The sequence below is a fragment of the Pseudophryne corroboree genome, chromosome 4 (assembly GCF_028390025.1).
Source record: "Pseudophryne corroboree isolate aPseCor3 chromosome 4, aPseCor3.hap2, whole genome shotgun sequence".
Taxonomy (NCBI): Eukaryota; Metazoa; Chordata; class Amphibia; order Anura; family Myobatrachidae; genus Pseudophryne; species Pseudophryne corroboree.
Genome location: NC_086447.1, coordinates 449327880 through 449350932, shown reverse-complemented (window position 1 = coordinate 449350932; position 23053 = coordinate 449327880). Strand labels below are relative to the sequence as shown.

At 44.4% G+C, this 23053-nt stretch overlaps 1 protein-coding gene across 1 annotated transcript in view; it reads left to right on the top strand.

The window, feature by feature from the left end:
• LOC134910929 (uncharacterized) overlaps positions 1-21345 on the top strand; it is a 56361-nt gene extending 35016 nt beyond the window's left edge. Inside the window, exons 6-9 of the mRNA XM_063919320.1 lie at positions 8306-8483; positions 9689-9781; positions 19167-19362; positions 19930-21345. Of these exons, the coding sequence (XP_063775390.1) occupies positions 8306-8483; positions 9689-9781; positions 19167-19362; positions 19930-20693 (1231 nt within the window). The 3' untranslated portion in view covers positions 20694-21345. The remainder of the gene's footprint in view (positions 1-8305; positions 8484-9688; positions 9782-19166; positions 19363-19929) is intronic.
• Positions 21346-23053: the final 1708 nt, after the last annotated feature.

Sequence of the window (23053 nt, the reverse complement as noted above, 5' to 3'; positions counted from 1 at the left end):
TGAGGCCTCTCTCACGTTAATATCCTCCCTCACCCAGCTTAATCTAAGAGATACCTGGCGTCTTAAACATTCCACAGCTAGGGATTATACCCACTTCTCTGCACCTCACCAACATTACTCTCGGATCGATATGATCCAAGTGTCTCAATCACTCACAACATCAATTTCTGATGCAGGCATCACTCCTTGTTCATGGACGGATCATGCGGGAGTTTATATCCTGTTAGAACTCTACAGAACCCCTAATAAGACACGTAAATGGCGTCTGGATGACACTCTTCTTTCACATCCCTCCACCCTTTTAGACACTAAATCAACCCTGGAATTTTTTCCAAAGAAAATGTTTCCCCAGAAGTCTCTCCTAGTATTGTTTGGGAAGCGCACAAAGCCACTATCCATGGTCATCTTATGTCCAAGGCCTCGGCCATACGTAAGAAAGCAGCACTAGAAGTTTCCTCATTGGAATCTCAAATTTCTGCGCTCTTAGCGCAACATAAAAATTCCCCGATTGACTCCTTACTTTCACAGATCAACAACCTCAGAGGTCAGTTAAATACTCTTTTATCGCGACGTGCGGCAGCCATTCTATAGAAGCTCTGTCAAAAATTCTATGATAAAGCGGATAAAATAGATAGTCTTTTAGCCAATAAATTGAGAATTAAGCGGGCTATGGGAATGATAGAAAAATTATACTCCAATACATTGAATACGCTCACCTATGACCCTAAACTGATGGTAGAGGAATTTCGGGGGTTTTATAGCTCCTTATATAATCTTCCTGCCCCTCCTCTCTCCTCTCATGGCCCAGAAGGGTGTATGTTCGTACCTCTTGGATACACCCTTGCTGTGCCTGACGGAGCGGCAGATCTCTCTTCTTAATGAGGCTATCTCGTTGGAAGAGACGGTCGCCACTGTCAAATCTATGCGATCGTCAGCCGCACCTAGCCCAGATGGCTTCACCGCACAATATTACAAAACTTTCCTCACGGAACTAGGCCCTCATCTTAACTCACTTTTTAATAATGTTTTGGAAGGAGCATCGTTTGCGCCGGTAACTGTGCAAGCTAACATTATTGTGATTCCGAAACCGGAGAGAGATGTTCCAATTATCGCCCGATCTCATAGCTGAATGTTGACCTTAAGATCTACGCTAAAATTTTGGCCAACCGCTTAGCTCCCCTACTCACGCAATTGATTCACCCAGACCAAGTGGGTTTTATCTCTGGCCGTCAGGCCTCCGTTAATACCAGGAGAGCCATAGATCTTATATATTCTATTCATAAACAAAAGCTACCCTCGCTGCTACTAGCACTGGATGCCGAGAAGGCTTTTGACAGGATATCTAGGTCCTTCACTTTCTCGGTACTCCGAAAGATGGGCTTCTCTGGCAAATTTCTGGATGGTATCTCAGCGCGTTATAGATCCCCTACTGCCACGGTTTCTTTTAATCGCCTTACCTCTTCTACTTTTGGAATCACTAATGGCAGCAGACAGGGATGTCCGCTCTCCCCCCTGCTATTTGCCTTGGTTATGGAACCGCTGGCAGCAAGGATCCGAGCTAATACAGATATAGCCGGAGTGCAGGTAGGCCCTTCTGAGCATAAAATTGCATTGTACGCTGACGATGTCCTATTATCCCTTGGATCCCCGACTCAGTCGCTGCAGCCGCTCCCAGTGGCAAATGCAGGATTTTGAAAGGGGGGTTTCCAAACAATTGGTTACAGGCCAATTAAATAATGGTCTGTAACCAATTAAAGGGTATTCTTAAAATTATCATTTAACTTGTATACTATGGAACCATGAAGTAATTAAAATGAATTCTCTAGCTGCTAGTGCCTAATCTTAACCTCCCCCTTAGTGCCTAACCCCCCCCCCCCCCAGTGGTGCCTAAACCTAACCCCCCTCCTTGCATCCTATCCTCCCTCCCCGCAGCCTAACCCTAACACCCCCCACTGCCTGCAGCCTAAGCCTAACCACCCCCCTCCCGCAGCCTAACCCTAACCTCCCCAGTGTAGCCTACACCTAACATTCCCCCACCAGCAACCCCCTCCCCAGTCCCAGACAGACACAGCACCAACATCCCCTGCCCCCATAGACAGCGTAGCACCATTATTCTCCCCCCCCCCCCGTAGACAGACAGCGTAGCACCATTATCCCCCCCGTAGACAGACAGCGTAGCACCATTATTCTCCCCCCCCCATAGACAGCGTAGCACCATTATTCTCCCCACCCATAGATAGACAGCGTAGCACCATTATTCTCACACCCCACATAGACAGCGTAGCACCATTATTCTCCGCACCCATAGATAGACAGCGTAGCGCCATTATTCTCACACCCCACATAGACAGCGTAGCACCATTATTCTCCCCACCCATAGATAGACAGCGTAGCACCATTATTCCTTCCCCCTCCCCCCATGGACAGACAGCGTAGCACCATTATTCTCCCCACCCATAGATAGACAGCATAGCACCATTATTCTCACACCCCACATAGACAGCATAGCACCATTATTTTCCCCACCCATCGATAGACAGCGTAGCACCATTATTCCTTCCCCCTCCCCCCATAGACAGACAGCGTAGCACCATTATTCCCCACACACACAGACAGACAGTGTGGCTCCATTATTCTCCCCACCCACAGATAGACAGCGTAGCACCATTATTCTCCCCACCCATAGATAGACAGCGTAGCACCATTTTCCTTCCCCCTCCCACCATGGACAGACAGCGTAGCACCAATATTCTCCCCACCCATAGATAGACAGCATAGCACCATTATTCTCACACCCGACATAGACAGCGTAACACCATTATTCTCCCCACCCATAGATAGACAGCGTAGCACCATTATTCCTTCCCCCTCCCCCCATGGACAGACAGCGTAGCACCATTATTCCCCCCACACACAGACAGACAGTGTGGCTCCATTATTCTCCCCACCCATGGATAGACAGCGTAGCACCATTATTCTCACCACCCCCCCCCATAGACAGCGTATGGGGGACAGCACCATTATTCTCCCCCTTCCATAGACAGACAGCGTTGCGCCATTATTCTCCCCCCCCCCCCCCCATAGGCAGACAGCGTAGCACCATTATTCTCCCCACCCATAGATGGACAGCGTAGCACCATTATTCTCACACCCCACATAGACATCGTAGCACCATTATTCTCCCCACCCATAGATAGACAGCGTAGCACCATTATTCTCACACCCCACATAGACAGCGTAGCACCATTATTCTCCCCACCCATAGATAGACCGCGTAGCACCATTATTTTCCCCCCCTCCCCCCATGGACAGACAGCGTAGCACCATTATTCTCCCCACCCATAGATAGACAGCATAGCACCATTATTCTCACACCCCACATAGATAGCGTAGCACCATTATTCTCCCCACCCATAGATAGACAGCGTAGCACCATTATTCCTTCCCCCTCCCCCCATGGACAGAGAGCGTAGCAACATTATTCTCCCCACCCATAGATAGACAGCGTAGCACCATTATTCTCACCCCCCCCCCCCATAGACAGCGTATGGGGGACAGCAGCCTTATTCTCCCCCTTCCATAGACAGACAGCGTAGCACCATTATTCTCCCCACCCATAGATAGACAGCGTAGCACCATTATTCTCACACCCCACATAGACATCGTAGCACCATTATTCTCCCCACCCATAGATAGACAGCGTAGCACCATTATTCCTTACCCCTCCCCCCATGGACAGACAGCGTAGCACCATTATTCTCCCCACCCATAGATAGACAGCGTAGCACCATTATTCTCACACCCCACATAGACAGTGTAGCACCATTATTCTCCCCACCCATAGATAGACAGCGTAGCACCATCATTCCTTCCCCCTCCCCCCATGGACAGACAGCGTAGCACCATTATTCCACCCACACACAGACAGACAGTGTGGCTCCATTATTCTCCCCACCCATAGATAGACAGCGTAGCACCATTATTCTCACCCCCCCATAGACAGCGTATGGGGGACAGCACCATTATTCTCCCCCTTCCATAGACAGACAGCGTAGCGCCATTATTCTCCCCCACCCCCACCCCATAGGCAGACAGCGTAGCACCATTATTCTCCCTCTCCCTCCCGCCCCCCCCCCCCCCCATGGACAGATAGCGTAGCACCATTATTCCCCTCACACACAGACAGACAGTGTGGCACCATTACTCTCACACCACCACCAACACCCCCCCCATAGACAGACAGCGTACTAGCGTAGCACCATTTTTCCCCCTCCCCCACCAATAGTCAGGACAGCACCATTATTTCCCCCCCACATAGACAAACATAACAGTACCAGCGCTGCCCCTGCCGTATGTCTCACCTGGCTGCTCCATGGAGCCACAGAGAGACCATCGTTGCCTGGCTCCTGGCCGGGACGGTGAAGCAGCACCGCCGGCTTCAGCGCTTCTATCGTTTCACAGCAGCACGTGAGAGGAGCTGCAGTGCTCCTCCTACGTGCCAGGCCAGCCTCGCGAAGGGCAGTAAGTGACTGTCTGTGAGACACTGCGAGGCTGGGCGGTTATAGAAAGAAAAAAAACTCAGCTCCTCTGCAATAGATCAGCGACCAGGGGGGGTTTCTAGGTACTTGGAAAAAAAACCCTGCGTGCGCGTGTGGCTCCTTTCTGAAATAGACCTCTTTTCTAAGCATTCAGGTTATAAAATCAATGCGAGTAAAACTGAAGTGTTGAATTTTTACATTCCTGGCCCGATTAGGCTCTCTTTGGAAAATTCCTTTCCATTTCAATGGCACAAACAAAAGACTAAATATTTAAGCATTTTCCTAACACATTGTCACCATCAACTGTATCAAGCTAATTTCCCTAGACTTTTGGACCAAATTAAATCGGACTTGTCTTCTTGGTCTAACCTCTTTATTTCCTGGATAGGCAGGGTGAATTCGGTGAAAATTAATTTGCTCCCTCGGGTACTGTACCTATTTCAAACTCTTCCGATATATATCCCTCCATCTGCCTTCAAATTCTTACAGTTTCCCACGTCTCAATTTATATGGGCAAATAGGCGTCCCCGAGTCTGACTAAAACTATTACAGTGCCCCACCTGTAGTGGCGGTCTGGGCATCCCAGACTTTAGAAGATATTATTTAGCCACGCAGCTTTTACAGTGTGTACAATGGTGTAACCCTGAGTCTCGGAGGGTCTGGGTATCTATGGAAGCTGCCGAACTAGGTCTCTCTACTCTTTCTTCTCTTCTTTGGCTCCCGAAATCCTGCCGCCCTAGAAATGTGGCCTCTCACCCCGTAGTGTCCCGCTCACTGACGGTTTGGGACTTTGCCAATAGGAAATACAGCTTGGCCCCAGCACCCTCCCCCATCATCCCAATATTACACAACCCAGCATTTTCCCATGGCACACACAAGCTATTATTTACCCCCTGGCAGGATAGGGGTATCTTATATCTGAATGATATCACCAGAGACACTAGTTTTCCTCAGTTCTCACAGATTCAAAAAGATATTGATATCCCATCCAAATATTTTTACCAATTTTTACAACTTAGGCACTTTCATTCCGCAATGAGCCACGTTCTCTCTAGCAGAGCTCTGACCACGTTCGAGGCAGTATGTTTCAGACGTCACTTAACCACTCTTAATGGGGAATCACCCTCTCAACGTGACCCTCACGAGAGGGCATGGGAACTGGATCTAGGCTCGGCTTTAGATGATGAGGAATGGTCTGAAGCCTGGGGTAACGCAGCATCTAGCTCTATCTGCGTTAGAATTAAAGAGAATGTTTACAAATGATTATATAGATGGTACCATCTCGCTTAAGCAGAATGTACGCGGATACATCAGACAGATGTTGGAGAGGATGTGGCGCAGAGGGCTCCTTCCTACATATATGGTGGTCATGCCCTAAAATAGTGAATATTTGGAGAGATGTGATCAATGTTATTACTGACTTATTACAGATTCCTATTCCTTATGATCCTAAATATTTTCTGCTCCCCCTAAACCTGCCAACGTTGGCAAAATTTAAAAATAAACTGGTGCGACATATAGTTTCTGCAATGACATGTCAATTGGCCACAGACTGGAAAAACCCTACTCTGCCCTCCATACAATCTATAATTGCCCGCATCTGGTATGTTTACCATATGGACTACATGACTAGTATCATTAATTGCTCCTCAAAGTCATTTGATAAAATATGGAGTCCACGGCTAACTAACCAACGTGCCCCTTCACCCTTCAACCTTCACCGCCCTGTGCTATAACTGATGGAACCATCCCGTGGACTCTACTCTACCCTATCCTATTCTATCTCTCTGCTTCTTTCTTTCTCTCTTCTCTTTCTCTCTTTCTTCTCTATCTTCTCCTGCACTACTCCTTAATATCAGTCGGCTGAACTTTCGGCTGACTGCCTTTCTTTCTGTTTTATATTACCTGCTGCTTGGGTCAAAAATGGATCACTTTTTTTTTTATTCTCTATATACGTACCTACTGTCAGGATGTATTTGCAATGTACTATGCTATTATTGCCACTTGTTGGTTCCTGTTTGTATTTTGTGATCCCATGAATAAAAATGATGTTAAAAAAAAAAGAATGTAAAAATATATATGTCCCCTTTAAATGATCCTGCAGTAATAGAGCATTCAATATTATAAGAAATACAGTATATATATTTTTTTTTTTCTATTCATTGTCTATTAGCGCTGGGAGGGTTAGTGATAAATCACTGCCATCTTTGTAATCACTGCTGCACCTGTGTATAATGTTGAGATGTACACTTTGACTCACATATTGTGCATAAATCTGACTTTGGTGGTAGCCAGTGCCTCCTGAGACATTTAGCTCACTGCACGTCCCTGGTATAGAGAGAGGAAGTTGGCATTTGGAGAACAGTAATAGACTGAATGAGATTGTGAACCTGAGTCCAAAAGGATAGCACCAGGTGGCTATGACATGCAGCAGGGTTCCTCATTGGCCACATAACCTCCAGCAAATATTGGAGCTAGTTGGGTAAAGCCAATGCAGGTAGGTGGGGACTAGATACCAGCTATAATAAAGTTTATAATAGTTTTCTTTATTGTGGACTGAGATGGAACTTGTAGCAATTTCAGTTCTAATTGTGATCCATTTCTTGGGGGAGAGACTCTCACCTATCTCCTTTTCCCATGCCAGCTCGTTTGCCCTCTTTCTGAAGTAGATTGTAAGAAAGTAGCAGCTGATAAATGGTGGAAATAAGGCCCTTAGTTGTCTGGGAGCACCAACAAAGAGTTTCAAATGGAGAGTAAGTCGTAAAAGTTGAATATTTCAATAGAGAATGATGGAAGTGCCATATCTGCAGGTACTGGTAAAAAAAAACCTTGATATGTGGAAGGGAGTATCTAGCTCAGGTATTCCCACACACTAAACAGTCCAGATTTTTGTGATATCCAGGCTTGAGCACAGATGGTTAAATCAAAATAACTGAGGCACTAATTAAGTCTCTTGTGCTTAAGTATAGCTATTCTTAAAACCTGGACTGTTAGTGTGCCTTGAGGACTGTGGTTGGGATTTCCTGATCTAGATTGTTGACTGCCAAACTCAGGAAATGTGAGGAGTGGTGCATCATCCAAAGGAAAAAGAATATTGTGGCGAGTCAAATAGCTGAATAATTGATGCTGGAGGCCTAGAGCAAAAGTGGGTTTGTTTCAAAGGGGGGAACAATAATGGACGGAATGTACATAAGTGATAGAGCCTAGAACATAGGTCCCAGTTAGTCACTGTAAAATGATTGGTTGGTAGCAGAAATATGTATGCAGGGTGAATGCATGGTGAACACCATAGAAGGTCAGACAAAGAATACACAGAAAACGTGCCCATTTCTATAGTGTTTTAACCCTTGCAGTTGGGCGGTGTACAGGGTGTGAGGTGGGTCGCCCGAAAATATTTGATAAGGTCTGTGATGCCAAGGCCTCCAGAGGTATGATGCCTTTGTAGTAAACGCATCCTGACCCTGTTTTTTTTTTTTACCAGCCCAGAAATCTCACCTTGAAGGTTCTTTAATATCTTTGTTGAAACGGGAATCGGGGAGTATGCCAAAGATAGAGCATACAATGTAAAACTATCATTTTAATAGCCGACATGCATCCAAACCAAGAAATAATCAGCTAGCTCCTATTATTTTTTTGCAAATACCCTCAATGAATGTCACAAACTAATTTCAATGAATAATTTACACCATGGAACAGGAAAAGTATTTTTTAATCAGAGGTTATATACAGTGCAACTTTAATAAGGATTATTTTATTGTTTATTACAGACTTCGTCCTAATGAGTTAAACTCCACTGTATTGAGTTACATGACTACTATCATGGATGTCAACATTTCAGAAGTTACTAATATTTTAGTAAATAACAAGCCATCTCCAATCATGGCATCATATTGTTTATTTCTCAAAAAACTGATAAAGAACCAAAAGGAACATAAATTATCAAAGGTAAAAAGAAATGTTTGAATATATTAAAAATAATAAAGAATGACAATGATAATCAAAACACTATTGATATTTGATGTTTTAATAAAAATACTTCTGCACAAGCCTAATAAATACAGGGCATAATAGTGTAAAATTATAATTATACAGTTCAAGTTGCTGTTGTAAAACTGGATAGTCTTCTTGAGTAACGTGAAGCAGCTTAGTTGACCCTTCTCTCTCATGCACCCCATTTACAATTTTTATCACTCAATACAACTATTTAGCTCAGGACATAAGAATGTGGGAATTTACTTCTACAAGATAGCATAATATAAAGGCAGGACACCGCTATTTTAACTTTGAAGTTAACAAGTAACAAGCCCGTCTGGGCAAACGGCTTACTACAAAGACGCAGCGGAAGTACAGTATTCAAAATTTGATTAATACCAGCAGGATGCACAAACTGGTATTAAATATTACAAGACTTTTTCTGCCTATATACTGAGACTTATTGAAACATTTCTACAGTGTTGTGATACAAACAAGACTCTAGTCTGAAGAATAAGTAAGGAGTCATTTATTTAACCCCAATTGTACCCAATTTGTTACATTGTTCTGAACCTTGTTACTGTAGGTGCAGTACTGGCACAATTAATTTTTATTAACCACTATATCTAGCAAATTACAATCCATCTATGTAATAGACTTCTGCATTACTTACACAGACCCAGTAGCAGTATAAGTACTGCAAAATGCATGTTCTGCAGAATGTATCATCCCAGAATTACAGATTTATATATTAGTAGCAGTAAATTTTAATTATAATCCTACTAAATACCTATTCATGATATTCGGCATGGGTTCAGTTACATGCACAATGGGTATTGTATTGGGTTATGATGAGCCATGGCATGCATCATCTGATTCACAAGTAATGTTTGTTACATACCTAAACACACTCACAGAAATAATGCCTCTACTAATGCAAAGGCATGCGTGTCACTTATACAATGTATTATACACATTTTATTGCTTATTATTTATTTTGATTGATTTTATAATTGTTTTACAGATGATAAAAAGTTCTTAATAAAAAAGTATGACAGTGCACTAAAAATGGCCTCCTCTACCTGTAGCTTATATTGCATGTGTTTAAGTATTATTAGCTGGAATTGTAGCTTTTCTAAATAGAAATACACATTTTTTCCTTTCTGTTTTCTTTATAGAAAAAAGAGTCCAATAAATGGAATTTACCAGCTACTATGCCATGGTTAGAATCCATAGATAATGACACTGTTCCTCGAAAACATGCTTTGGAGGTACTACATAGGGACAAAAAATTGTTGTTGTGTTTATCTTAAGATAGATGGCTTTTATTGTTGGAGAAAAACCTAAAATGTGTATTTGTAGGATAATGGACTTCCCACTATAAATTAAATGATTAGAAGTCTGTGAGGAGTTCATTGACCATTTTAAAGCACATGACTGTGGCGTGAGAGCTTTTATATAGGTCTCAAAATAAAAAATTATGTGAATAAATCATGAGTCCATCAGTCAACCGGTCCAGTTATATATGTATATGGACAATTTACTACAGATAATATGCATCATTTCTACTTGTCGTAATGAACACTAAAAAGATCAAATTAAGCTTAATGTCAATAAAGTTTAGTGAACATACAATATTATTTACAGGTGTTCAAAGCAATATTATTTGTGTACTATAAAGATACTGTATAATACACCTGTATCATAGGAAGCATTTCAGTCAGTGCCATTTGTTCCAATTATTTTGCACCATTTAACAAGCATTAGTTATGATGGGTACACACCTGAATGATGGAACGGTAAGTGTTCTGCACAAACAATTTGTGCATATACACTTATCAATCTGCAGCCCAAGATGCCTGGCCACAGTAATCAGTATTGGCGTCATTGTCAGCGGTTCCTGCAGCCGGCTTATGGATTGGCCGGTAACCCGTACATTAAAGGCCCATACACACTGGCCGATATATCGGCCGTTCTCTTGACCGGCCGATATATCGTGGGTCCGTCGGCCAGTGTGTATGGCCGATACATCTGTGAATTCCGTCGTTCACAGACGTATCGCGTCAACCCCGCAGCACAGCCGACGGCCAATATATCTACCGATATATTGGCGCATCGCTGTGTGTATACGGTCGGTCGGCCGACCACCCGTACACATCCTGTGGCGGCAGGCGGTAATTGACAGCTGAACTGGGCGGGTGTGTGTACACGCCCGCCCAGTTCATGACGTCAGTCCCCGACGGATCGGCCAGTGTGTATGCTCAACACACTGCCCGATCCGTCCATAGATATATCTGCCGATCAATTGATCGGCAAATATATCTTCCAGTGTATACCCACCTTAAGGCAGATGTAATGATATATCTGCAAGTATCTGCCAAACTGCAAGGCCGACGTGATAAATCTGTGAGCAACGTCCTTTACAGACGTATCGAGTGTACAGATGAGTCGATGGCCGGGAAAATATATAGTTCGTTGTCTGTACGAATGATATATTGCATAGTGTGTGTACCCAACCTATGGTTTGAGTATGCAAATGGCAGAGGAGGACTTTGGATGTCACTATATGGCTGCAGTAAGAAATGCCTTAACACTGAGGTACATTGCTGAACTGACTTGTTGTGGCTATTTCTCCTGGAGTAGCAACCCACCTGAAGTTAGTTGGAAGCCTAAAGCCCAGTACCCACGGGCCGATGTGGGAGAGATGTGTGCTGAGCGAACCGCTCAGCACACATCTCTCCTGCCGCTCAGCACAGCGCGATCTGTGCTGAGCGTGCGGGGGGAGACGGGGGGGGGCGCTCATTTCACCTAGCGGGTGAAATGAGCGACCCACTAGATTGGCCTGCACAGCAGGCCAATCTAGCACCAGCGATAGCGATGCGCGGTGCTGCTCATCGCTATCGCTGTATGGGGTACACACGGAGCGATCCTGCTTAAATTCTAAGCAATTTAGTCAGATTGCTTAGAATATCGCTCCGTGAGTACCCCCCTTAAGTAAAGATTTCCTAACCAGATAACTCACATTTTTTATGAAACTGGTTTGAGCTCCCTACTGTGATATTTCTATTTCACAGGCTTTTTCTATGGTGTGGCTGTAATAGTTCCACTACCTGTACACAATATGCTTCCTATCTGAGAAGACTTTCATACTCGTACAGCAGCAATTAACCTGAACTTGAACCTAACAGAATTTAACCAGGAGAGTTAAACGTAAAAGTTGTATAAATGAAGAATACCAACAGTACTGGGAAAAGCCTCTCCTATTGTATGTATAGTCTATGGGGTTTATTTACAAAGTGTTTGATTCTAAAACCCAGAGCTACTGATGGTGTTTATGACCTAAACTTAAAAGGACAATAATTTTACTAGCAATAGATGGCTAGTGAAAGCATTGTCCTTTTAAATTTTGTGCATAAACACAATCAGAAGCACTGGGTTTTAAAACCCCAAAAATAAACCTGTAGATGATTTTACTGTAACAGGTTGACACTGAATGTGTGAGCGTTGTTTCTGCCACAGTATGCTGTATATACATTAGTGAAGGAACAGTATATTTTGAATTATTTATTGTGCTTACCTTATTTTTTTGATGATACAGAAAATGAATCTACAGTATCATATCATGTTTAGTAAAATTTATCATTTATGTTTCCAAATTATATCCAACATTTCTTTTATTACCTGTTATAGTTTACAGATGCTTTTTGTAGGCATATGAATATCCTCACGCATCCTCTCTGAATGCAGCTCAGTATTATTATTATTATTATTATTATTATTATTATTATTATTATATACAGGATGATTCAAAAGTCGCAGTACAACCTTTTGTTTCAAAAACTGTGCAGGAAATGGAAAAACTGAATACTCCAGTAAGGTATGGGTGAGGTGGGCTATTTTTAGGGTATGTACTTATCATGGGCGCCATCTTGAAATCAGTCATCTTGAATCTAAGTCAGTTTTTTTAATAGAAAGGGGGTCATGTAACATGTCAGGCAACATCAGAATTTGCTGAAAATGTTATTGCTGCACACAGATTTGAAATAGCAGTTATGGTTCAAAAGTTACAATACTTTTTTTGTTGTTGGAATTACAATCTGAACTGTTCTCCATAAAGGACAGTCATTTAATGTGTGGGCTTTGTGCTGCATTGTGGGCGCTTCACAAAGGATGCCAAAACCATTGTTGAGGTTGTCTCATCAGTAGCACTTTTTGGACGACCACTCCGTGACTTGTCAGCCACAGTCCAAGTTTCTCAGAATTTAGAAATTAGGCACCTGACAGTGTTATGTGAAATTGGAGATATTTCTGAGTGCCAGTTGTTAAAATCTGCAGCTATGACACGGAAACGAGTTTTATAGTAAGAACTTACCTTTGTTAAAACTCTTTCTGCGAGGTACACTGGGCTCCACAAGTCTGGACAATGGGGTGTAGAGTAGGATCTTGATCCAAGGCACCAACAGACTCAAAGCTTTGACTGTTCCCAGAATGCACAGCGCCGCCTCCTATATCACCCCACCTCCCAGCACAGGAGCTCAGTTTTTGTTAACTAGCCCAATGCAGTAGCAGGAAAAGAGACGACAACGGTTAGTAGCCACATATACCACACTCTCATGACAAGAGAAGTGTCAGCGGCTAATGCCATATCAACCCAAAGAAGCTAAGTGCGTCAGGGTGGGCGCCTTGTGGAGCCCAGTGTACCTCGCAGAAAGAGTTTTAACAAAGGTAAGTTCTTACCATAAAACTAATTTTCTGCTGCGGGGTACACTGGGCTCCACAAGTCTGGACAATGGGGATGTCTTAAAGCAGTTCCTTATGGGAGGGGACGCACTGTAGCGGGCACAAGAACCCGGCGTCCAAAGGAAGCATCCTGGGAAGCGGCAGTATCGAAGGCATAGAACCTTATGAACGTGTTCCCGGAGGACCACGTAGCCGCCTTGCACAATTGATCAAGGGTCGCACCACGGTGGGCCGCCCAAGAAGGTCCAACAGACCGAGTAGAATGGGCCGTAATGTGAACAGGAGCTGACAGACCAGCCTTCACATAAGCATGTGCAATCATCATTCTAATTCATCTGGCCAGGGTCTGTTTGTGAGCAGGCCAGCCACGTTTGTGAAATCCAAACAAAACAAAGAGAGAATCAGATTTTCGAATAGAAGCAGTTCTCTTCACATAGATACGGAGAGCCCTTACCACATCCAAAGACCGCTCTTTGGAAGACAAATCAGGAGAGACAAAGGCTGGAACCACAATCTCCTGATTAAGGTGGAACGAAGAAACCACCTTAGGTAAACATCCGGGACGAGTCCTAAGAACCGCCCGGTCACGGTGAAAAATCAGATATGGGGAACTACAAGACAAGGCACCCAGATCCGACACTCTTCTAGCAGAGGCAATAGCCAGCAAGAACACCACCTTAAGGGAAAGCCACTTAAGGTCAGCTGAACCAAGAGGTTCAAATGGAGGCTCCTGCAACGCCTCCAAAACCACTGACAAGTACCAAGGAGCCACAGGCGGGACATAGGGAGGATGGATACGCAACACACCCTGAGTGAAAGTATGAACATCAGGTAAAGTCGCAATTTTTCTCTGAAACCACACCGACAAGGCAGAAATATGAACCTTGAGGGAGGCCAGACGCAGGCCTAAATCTAGGCCCTGCTGCAGAAAAGCCAAAAGTTTGGCTGTACTAAACTTGGAAGCGTCATAATTGTTAGATGCGCACCAAACAAAGTATGAATGCCAGACCCTATGGTAAATCCGAGCAGAAGCCGGTTTCCGGGCCGCAACATAGTTTTAATGACCTCTTCAGAAAAACCCTTAGCCCTCAAGACGGAAGCTTCAAGAGCCACGCCGTCAAAGATAGCCGGGCTAGGTCCTGGTAGACACAAGGACCCTGAACGAGGAGGTCTGGGCATTGTGGAAGTAGAAGTGGACGCTCTGACGATAGGCCTTGCAGGTCTATCTGGGCCACGCCAGAGCTATGAGAAGCAGATTTCCTTTTTCTTGCTTGAACTTCCGAATTACCCTGGGCAGGAGTGACACCGGAGGGAACACGTACGGCAGCCGAAACCTCCACAGCACCGCCAGCGCATCCACGAATGCTGCTTGAGGATCCCTTGTCCTTGCTCCGAAGACCGGCACCTTGTGATTGTGTCGAGACGCCACATCTGGAAGACCCCACCTTTCCACGAGGAGTTGAAACACTTCTGGATGGAGGCCCCACTCGCCGGCATGCACGTCCTGACGACTGAGAAAGTCCGCTTCCCAATTCAGGACTCGCGGAATGAATATTGCCGATATTGCTGGTAGATGGCGTTCTGCCCACTGTAGAATCCATGAGGCTTCCTTCATTGCCAAACGGCTTCGAGTGCCACCTTGATGATTTATATAAGCCACTGTGGTGGCGTTGTCCGACTGTACTTGAACAGGACGGTTCTGAATTAAATGCTGGGCCAGGTTCAACGCATTGAAGACCGCCCGCAACTCCATAATGTTGATCGAGAGGAGAAATTCCTCCTTGGTCCACCGACCCTGTAAGGAGTGCTGCTCCAGCACCGCTCCCCAACCTCTTAGACTGGCATCTGTCGTCAACAGGACCCAGTTGGATATCGAGAAGGGACGGCCCCTATACAATTGTTGGTCCTGGAGCCACCAGAGCAGCGACAGACGGACCTCCGGAGTCAATGAGATCATGTGAGACCTGATCCGGTGAGGCAGGCAGGCCCACTTGGCTAGAATAAGCTTCTGGAGGGGGCGAGAATGAAATTGAGCATACTCCACCATGTCGAATGCTGACACCATGAGGCCCAGCACCTGCATAGCCGAATGTATCGACACTTGCGGACGAGAAAGGAAGCAACGAATCCTGTCCTGAAGCTTCAGGACTTTTTTTCCTGAGACAAGAACAACCTCTGGTTGTGAGTGTCTAACAGCGCTCCCAGGTGCACCATGCTCTGAGCAGGGACCAGGGAGGATTTCTTCCAGTTGATGAGCCACCCGTGGGCTTTTAGAAACCGGACCGTCATATCCAGATGACACAGGAGAAGATCTGGGGAATTTACCAGGATTAACAAGTCGTCCAGATACGGCAGTATCCTGACCCCTTGACGGCGGAGTACCACCGTCATCACCGCCATAACTTTGGTGAAGACTCGCTGAGCCGTTGTTAAACCAAAAAGGTAACGCCCGAAACTGGTAATGGATGTTGCCAATAGCAAACCTCAGGTATTGTTGATATAGGAATATGCAGGTAAGCATCCTGTATGTCCAAGGAGACCATGTAGTCCCCAGGTTCCAAGGCCAGAACTATAGAGCGAAGGGTTTCCATATGGAACTTGGAAATCTGCACAAACCTGTTCAATGCCTTGAGTTTGAGAATGGGCCGGGAGGACCCATTCGGTTTCGGGACTAGAAACAGCGGAGAATAGTACCCCCGGCCCCTCTGAGCAAGAGGCACCTGTACTACGACTCCTGTATCCAGGAGGGTCTGTACCACCGAGTGTAGAGTTTTTGCCTTTGTCCGGTCCAAAGGGACGTCTGCCTGGCAAAATCGATGAGGGGGTCGGTTTTTGAAGGCAATGGCGTAACCTCGAGTGACGACTTCCCGTACCCAGACATCTGAAGTGGTCTTCTACCATTCCTGGGTATACCCTAGAAGCCGGCCTCCCACCCTGGGATCCCCCAGGGGGAGGCCCACCCCGTCATGCAGCAGGCTTATCGTCTTGGCAGTTGGCTGACGGGCAGCCCAGGCTCTTTTGGGCTTCGGCTTGCCAGGTTTGGAAGTGCGGGCCTGCTTATGGTACGCCTGACCTTTTGCTTTACCTGAAGGACGAAAGGGTCGAAAGGACGTACCTTTAGCCTTCGACACAGAAGGAGCGGTATTAGGTAAACAGGCAGTTTTGGCAGTAGCCAAGTCAGCCACTATCTTATTTAAGTCCTCCCCAAACAGAATATCTCCCTTGAAAGGGAGTACCTCCAGGGTTTTTCTAGAGTCCAGATCCATAGACCAGGATCTCAGCCACAATATCCGGCGAGCCAGGACTGACGTAGTAGAGGCCTTGGCTGCTAGGATACCGGCATCAGAAGCCGCCTCTTTAATATATCGAGAAGCTGTGACAATATATGACAAGCATTGTCTAGCATGGTCAGAGGAGATTTCAGCTTCTAACTCCAAGGCCCATGCTTCAATAGCCTCAGCAGCCCATGAAGCTGCAATAGTAGGCCTTTGTGCAGCACCCGTGAGGGTGTAAACCGCTTTTAGACAACCCTCCACACGTTTATCCGTAGGCTCTTTCAGAGATGTGACGGTAGTGACATGTAGAGCTGAAGAAACCATCAGCCACATGTGAGTCCACTGGAGGAGGTGTTTCCCAATTCTTAGACAGCTCTGGCGCGAGGGGATAGCGAGCCAGCATCCTCTTTTCAGGCACAAACTTCGTACCCGGGTTTTCCCAGGGTTCCTGACGTATATCCACTAGGTGATCAGAGTGAGGTAAAACCTGTTTAACCACCTTCTGACGCTTGAACCTATCTGGTTTCTTAGGAAGCACAGATGGCTCGGGATCATCCGTAATCTGCAGAATTAACTTAATAGCCTCCAAAAGGTCAGGAATATCCACATGTGAACTACCCTCCCCATCAGCCGTATCTGAGTCAGAACCTGTGGGGTCAGTGTAAGTGCCGTCCTCATCAGACGAGGTGTCAGTGACAGCAGTGGATTGTGAGGAGACGCGCGCTCGCTTAGAGGACCTCTTGGACTTAGGCGAGCTTTGGTCAGACTTTTTAGTAGTCAAGGACTGGTTCAACTTCTTTAATTGAGCAGATAAATTGTCCGCCCACGGCGGATTAGCTGCAGGGCCCACATACGGTTGTACCGGCATTGGGGGTCCAATAGGGGGTGTTAGTTTATGAACTAGCGTATGCAGAAGCGTGGAAAAAGCGGCCCACGGTGGGTCAGTATGTGCCTCCGTTGCCACAGTCCCACTGGGGTGCAAGGAGCCCCCAGAACCAGAGCCCACAGCTGCTATATTCTCCTCATATGTGCCTGTGGCTTCAGCAACACCAGCAGTGTGTTCTGCCCCAGAACCGTTACCCTCAGAAGCAGACATGATATAACTTGCAGTATGAGGTAACACAGTACAATTATCAGCAGCACAATATCCCAAACCCCTGCGCAGTGTAGTCAGCACTAGCAGAGATAAAGGAGAGATATGGTGACCAAATCACAGAGAAAAATACGTAATACAGTATATATTTGTGAAAATCCTATATTAGATAACACCTGACGCACTAAGCCCCCTCAGGTTATAGAATATAGGGATAGCAAGTTGAGTGAAAGACACAAGATGGACAACACTCAGCTATCAAATGCACACACAGAAGGTCACAGTTTGTACAATACAGAGGTTATTACAGAAAATAATACTGCACTGGACTAGCTTACACAGCTATATAACAGTAGATATAACAGTACAGAGTAAGAACTGGATGTATATCACAGGGTAATTGTACTATAAAACTCTGACTAAATGCACTCTTTCTTAACTATCACTGTGTAAAAAGGCAGGTAGAATACTTAAGTGTCATGTAAAGGCACAGCGCTGACAACCAGGCGGCTTTACATAGGAGGATTTGCCCATACAGTCCCAGGAACAGTGAGCTGAGGGATAATGGCGCCGCAGACACTGACTGTGAGTGAGGAAAAGACAAATATGCAGCTCCAGGGCGGGAACATTTGCGGGAAATGGCGCCCTGGGGCTGGGGGAGGGGCTTCAGGTCTAAGCCTTATCCCCCTTGCTGGCAAAACCACCGGGTACTGTGGGCGATATAAGAAGTGGTTTAGAGAGAAAACCCGACCTGCGCCCATGCCCTGGTGATCTAGTGGGATCGCCTGTACTGCCACAGTGTCCACCGCCCGCCTCCCACTGACCGCGCCGGATCGCGATAAAGACCGGGTCCCGCGAGCGGGACCCACTTACCACCTCCCGAAGCGCGGCCACGCGATCCTGGAGAGCCCCAGCTGTGTGTGTCTAACATGAAGAAAACCGGAGCCTCCGCTGTAGGTACCCGGCAACCAGGGCTCGGGAGTGTACAGTGCCGCTGGGGAGAGCTGGAGCTGCAGCAGTGAATGTCACAAACTGAGCTCCTGTGCTGGGAGGCGGGGTGATATAGGAGGTGGCGCTGTGCATTCTGGGAACAGTCAAAGCTTTGAGTCTGTTGGTGCCTCGGATCAAGATCCTACTCTACACCCCATTGTCCAGACTTGTGGAGCCCAGTGTACCCTGCAGCAGAAACTAGTTCTCCAGACATCAATATGACCTTAATTCTCTCCTCTTTTGTCAAAGACATCTTCAGTTAACTGCAAAAATAAAAGTGTTGTAACTTTTGAACCATAACAAATTCTAATGTTGTTTGACATGTTACATGACCCCCTTTCCATTAAAAAAAAACTTACTTAGATTCAAGATGGCCAATTTCAAGATGGCGCCCATGTTCGGTACATACCCTAAAAGACAGCCCACCTCACCCATACCTTACATGACTACTCAGTTTTCCCATTTCCTGCACAGTTTTGGAAACAAAAGGGTGTACTGCGACTTTTGAATCCCCCTGTATGTCTAAAAAGAGGTTTCTTATCATTTTTTTTTCAACAGAGTGAAGTACAGGAGCAAACAAATGACAGCGACCAACTAAAGTGCACTGAAAATCAGTATAATGTCAAACTTGAGGAAGTTATTTTGCAAAATGAAAACAAAGGAGTTAAAAATAAGAAAATTCCTGTTTTGTGTGAACCTATCCAAGAGGATGAAATTGCTGTCATTTTAGATAATCAAGAAAATGTTCTTAAAGGTACTTTAATGAATTTATTTATAGGTAGAGAGAGATAGAGAAATAGAGAGGACCGGGTCCTGCGCGATGGATCTGGCAGGTGACGGGACAGGCGTATGTGCAGACGTTGCAGTGCTACTGTGCATGCGCAAACTCCCAACTTCTATGGACTGCATCAACTGGAGCCCATAGAAGCTGGATAGGGCTGCGTGAAAAGCAGGGAGTGGCTTCCTGCAGTAAGTCAGCACTCTGCTTATCGCAGCCTGGTCTGGCAGTCCCAGGAGGAAACACCTCCCAAGGGGACTGCCTTGTGTGTCTGTCACTGACAGGTAGGACTTCCAATAGGAAGTCAAAACCAGTCACACTGAAGACAGTGCAGTCACGGAATGCTTCTGACTTCACTGACACTGAGCGGGGTGGCGGATTTTACCTGGGGGTAGCTGCAGTTCTGTAGCCCATAGGTAAAATCAGTCATTGATTAAACATCATGCCAATATGACAACCAAATAGATGCATTTCATCAAGTTACTTTGATATGAAAATAGTAAACAATATCTCTCAATTTTAACTTTTTTATTCTGATTTTAGCTTCAAAGTTTGCAGGTAGGGAGATGGTCTACTTGGAGCCTCCAGATTCTTCCAAACAACAGAAAATGGATATAATTGCTACTCCTCTGAGTAACAAAGACTTGAATCAGCAAGAAGAACATAAAGAAGACAACGTCTTTCAAAATAACTTTTCAAGCAGGCGCTTTGCAGAAATGAAAATCTCTATTCAAAGTGATACACACCAGTCTGCCAAATTTCAAACCCAGCAGAATTACAATACATCTGGTTCCTATATTGAGAAAGCAAAGACTATGCCTCTAAATGGCCAGGTTAATGAAACTCCCTATTACCAAATACAAGGAGCACGACACCGAAATCTACAATCAGAAGATGATACTGTTCCACCTAATTGCTGTCAATGGCAGGATAGAAAAAGTCTCAATGTAGTAATTGTTGAATCATCACATCAGTCCACTCTACCAAAGCTTAGACAACCTGCACTAAGAGACAATTTCACAAAAAAAATTTCTTGGATGACATTATCACAACATGCAATAAGTGGATCTCCCCCTTTAGTTGTAAGTGGAATAAGACCTCCAGTTTTGACAAGACAAAAAACTACTATTGTGAAAGGCTTAGGACATTCAATAGAAAAGTCACGCTTACCATTGGATAGTAGTAAAGCTAAAAGGAACATAATTCAATTGACTCCAGCTCATAAAATCGCAAATCTAAATCTACCATTATTGTTACCTGCTTATCTGAAAAGATCAGAGAGAAAAATAGGATATTTTAAGATTTGAATTTATGTCCTGTGTTTTTTGAGCTCCTTAGCATCCTCTCCATTTGTGAAAACAATGATATTCACTGGGTATTCAGTACCCAAGGATTTTCGTGTCCTTTTTTATATACAATGCATGATGACATTCTCTTAGTCACATACTTACCAGGACAACTGTATAATGAAATGAAACAATTGTGGAATATCAACTCTGCTCCTCTTTACGTTGTACACATCTCATTTGGACATGGTTCTCATTTTATGGAACTCCAGCACAATTGTATGAGACCCTTAGAGCACACACTGATACTTAGGATGCTGCCAGGCCGTTACCTTAAAGAGCAGGGGCTTATAAAATTGGCTAGAGGCTTCAGGATTATTGCCTGGAGGAAAAATGCAAGCAGAACCAATCTACCAAGAGACAGCGCTTATCTGGACCACTTGTTTCTTTTTTTGCTTATGTTACAGGCTTTGTTTAAAAATGACAGGAGCTGATTGGTTGGTAGTTTATCTCTCTCCACGGCTTAGTACATCTGCCAATTACAAGTAAGACATTTACATAAAGGTACTTCATTTATATTGGGTCACTAAAATGTGACCACAAAATTAATTAATACAGATATCTTATGATATTGTTAAAATGTGATGGTTTGTGAATAAAGAGCTACCACATATCACTTGGTTCTGGCCAGTTCGCTAGGAAAGATACACTCGTTATTGTACACTGTAGTGGTCATGACCATTTGTGTTTCCTTGATGCAGGATCTGATTGTGTTAATCAGCTCTTGTGTTTTTACCTCTGCTTGTTTTGACTATGAGGTTTGCTTCCTGAGTGATCTCTGTAGGTCGAGGGTTTTGCATAGAATCAACCATCATCTGCTGATGCAGATATCAGGACTGGGAAAGAAGGCTGTTATAGGTGAAATTGAGGTACTGGTTCTAAGAATTAATTTAATCTAGTCCTCCTGTTGTGTGACTCGTCGCAGATGGGTACAACTTTAATATGCAGATGCATACAGATCACAGATGTCATAGCTGTCATTATCTACAAGTAAACTTGCATCAGTTATATGGGACGCACAAATATACATCTTCTACAATAATTATAGCAAAGTACAGTAGTAGATCAAAAGCAAATGTTTTTGCTTGATGTTCAGTTTGCAAGCCAGCCATCTCTTAAAAAAGTGCATACAGTTATGCATTATTTTGTAAACTGCCTTCGAAACTGCACATACTGTATATGATACAATGTTTCCCATACTGCAGATTCTGTGGTTTGTGTTTGAAAACCTCATCCAATCCATGCTGGTTTAGAACCATATAAAAAAATAGCATGTGATACATCCAACCAGCCTTTAATATCCTAGTGTTAACAAGCTGGGGGTCAGTATAGAAACACAAAGGCCAGAGAAAGAGAAACAGCAATACAAAGTAGGTCTACAGTTTTGCATAGAATCAGCCATCACCTGATGATACAGATATGAGAACTGATTATTATAAGCTAAGGAACAGAGAGAAACAGCAACAACAATATATTAACAATTATAGATAATCAGAGGCTGAACCAGAACCGCGGTCTAAATACATTTTTTTTAAATATAGTCAGAGTAGAAGTATAAGAGGTAAATGGGGGAAAGAGAGTAGATAGGAACATGGTAAATATTTGGTGAAGTAAGGGTCAGAATCCAAGCTCTTGTGTATTAAAGGCCAGGCTGTGTAAGTACTTCTAAATAAAAGGTTATTGGTGATCTCTTTAGAGAGATTGGAGCAAGGTGTATGCAAGAGAGCAGCAGGAGAGTAAGGGAAGAACAAGACTTTCTACAGAAGCGTGTTAGTAAAGTGAGCATGACCCAAACACCAGTCAGAAATATACCGAAAAGCTGCAACTTGGGGAATGTCATTCTGCCTGGAAGACCGAGAATGCCTTTAATGTCAGGCTGAGTTAACCTGTTTATAGCTTTCCTTGGTTTCTTGCTACTCCATATAAACTACTGAAAAGCCATTGTACAATTTGCATATCTGATATAGGTAGATAGAAGGGATGCACTTGGAAAGGATAGGCTGGTTGAGGGAATAGATCACTTTTAATGTTGGCTATCCTTCCCAATAAAGCTAAAGGTAGAGACATCCAATACTGTATTGTTTGTAGGATTTTATCAATAAAGTGGTAGAAATTAGCAGCATAAATCCAGCAGATGTGCTGAAGCGAGCAATGTCTTGCAATATAGTTAGTATTGATGTAGCTGGGTAAGAAATAAACAAAAGCATGTCATCTGCATATAACACATTTTTTAATTCCACAATATCTATATGAATGTCATTATAATGAGCGTTATTTTGCAGGGAGACAGCTGTGGGTTCCAGAACAAGGGCAAATAACAA